General features: G+C 57.3%; 1 protein-coding gene across 1 annotated transcript; it reads left to right on the top strand.

The window, feature by feature from the left end:
• Positions 1-388: 388 nt before the first annotated feature.
• N0V96_009699 (uncharacterized protein) lies at positions 389-1645 on the top strand (the record flags this gene model as incomplete). Its single annotated transcript, XM_053190366.2, has 1 exon — positions 389-1645. One exon carries the CDS (start codon positions 389-391, stop codon positions 1643-1645), a length of 1257 nt encoding a protein of 418 aa, XP_053052296.2.
• Between the last annotated feature and the right edge of the window lie 282 nt (positions 1646-1927).

Raw genomic sequence — 1927 nt, 5'->3', positions numbered from 1 at the left:
TCTCGGTGATCTTCGGTGTATCTCGGTGTAGATGCCGACTCAACTGCCGGCTGAATATTTAGCCCCGGAACCGAGCTCAGAGCTCCTCGTATGGTTGCCGAACCCAATTGCCATGCCATGCGGGTCCCCCCACCTCGGCTTTGGGGATCAAGCTGGGGAAATTGAGTGGAAGAAGGGGAAGAGCTATTCTCCCTGACTAGTAGTACAACGCTCAAGCTCCCCCCGGTTACCAAGCGACATCGCTCACGTTTACCCGACTCTTTTTCGAGACAGCCTTGGCCGAGGGCTACTTTCTAAACTTTGTTTCCTCCTTTCTGTTCAACAAGTCTGGCTTCCTGTCAACATACACAGTTAATTGACGGCCGTAGCTCCGAGAAACACCACAAACATGTCTATCCCCAAAGGAATCTCGTCCGTCTTGAAGAAGGCGCCCTCCGACGTCGTCATTCTGTCGTCGCTGCGTACACCCGTGTGCCGGTCGAACCGCGGACAGCTCAAGGACGCATACCCCGAAGAACTGCTTTCGACCGTTCTCAAGGCCACCCTCGAGGCCAACCCGAACCTCGACCCCAAGAAGATTGAAGATGTCGCCGTCGGCGTCGTGCTCTCGGAGCTCGGCGGCTCCAAGGCTGCCCGCATGGCTATGAACCACGTCGGCTACTCCAACGACACCTCCCTGTACACCGTCAACCGCGCCTGCTCGTCATCACTGCAGTCAATTGCCCTCATAGCATCGCAAATCAGGACCGAAACGATATCGGTGGGTATTGGGGCCGGAATGGAGAGCATGACCCGCAACTACGGCAGCCGTGCGATCCCAGTAGACGTGTGGCCCGCTCTCAAGGAGTCACCGGTCAAGGACGCGAAAGATTGCATCATGGCCATGGGCATCACATCTGAGAATGTTGCTGAGCGCTACGGCGTCTCCCGGGCGGACCAGGATGCGTTCGCGCTGCGCAGTCACCACAACGCCTCGAGGGCGAGAGAAGATGGCTCCTTCGCCAAGGAGATTGTTCCCGTCACAACAAGATTCCAAGAGACGGACAAGCAGGGCAACAAGGTCGGAGAGGAGCAGACAATCACAGTCACCAAGGACGACGGCATTCGCGCCAACATGGCGATTGAGGCCTTGCAGAAGCTGAAGCCGGCATTCAAGGCTGATGGCGCCAGCACAGCAGGCAACTCGTCGCAAGTGTCTGATGGCGCGGCCGCGACGCTCTTGATGCGCCGAAGCACCGCCACAGAGCTGGGCCTCACCGACAGCATCATCGGCAAGTTCGTCGGAGCCACCACCGTCGGATGCGCTCCCGATGAGATGGGTATCGGACCCGCCCTGGCGATCCCCAAGCTTCTGGGCCAGTTTGGTCTGGAGAACAAGGACGTGAACCGCTGGGAGATCAATGAGGCCTTCGCCAGTCAGGCCATCTACTGCCTGAGAGCGCTGGAGCTGGAGCAGGCTTACGAGGATGGCAAGGTCAACCCCGACGGTGGTGCTATTGCCCTGGGCCACCCTCTTGGTGCCACCGGTGCCCGCATGACGAGCACCCTGCTCCACGGTCTCGGAAGATCTGGAGGTGAGGTCGGTGTTGTGAGCATGTGCGTCGGCACAGGAATGGGCATGGCTGGCCTGTTTGTAAGAGAATAGAGTGTATGAAATTGAAGCTACCAGCATGTATCTGTGCCGCATTCTGATCCTTCGGAAATTCCGACTCCATGTCTTCCAACTGCTTGCCCCAGTATTCGCGGCGCCAACATGAAGTCTCAACGATCGTCCCAAGGTGAGTTCCAGTCACCAGCCCAGGACCAACTATCTTGCTGTAATCGCAGTCACTCTTCGTTAATCGGGGCGGGATTAACTGTATAGGCTTCCGGTCTTCAGTATCATTTCCCTGGCATCATGTGTCTCCTCAGGATCGACACATACTAT

This window comes from Colletotrichum fioriniae (genome assembly GCF_027942845.1).
Source record: "Colletotrichum fioriniae strain IMI 355084 chromosome Unknown scaffold_12, whole genome shotgun sequence".
NCBI classification, from domain to species: domain Eukaryota; kingdom Fungi; phylum Ascomycota; class Sordariomycetes; order Glomerellales; family Glomerellaceae; genus Colletotrichum; species Colletotrichum fioriniae.
Note: the sequence above shows the minus strand (reverse complement) of the source record. Positions and strands in the feature narration are given on the sequence as shown.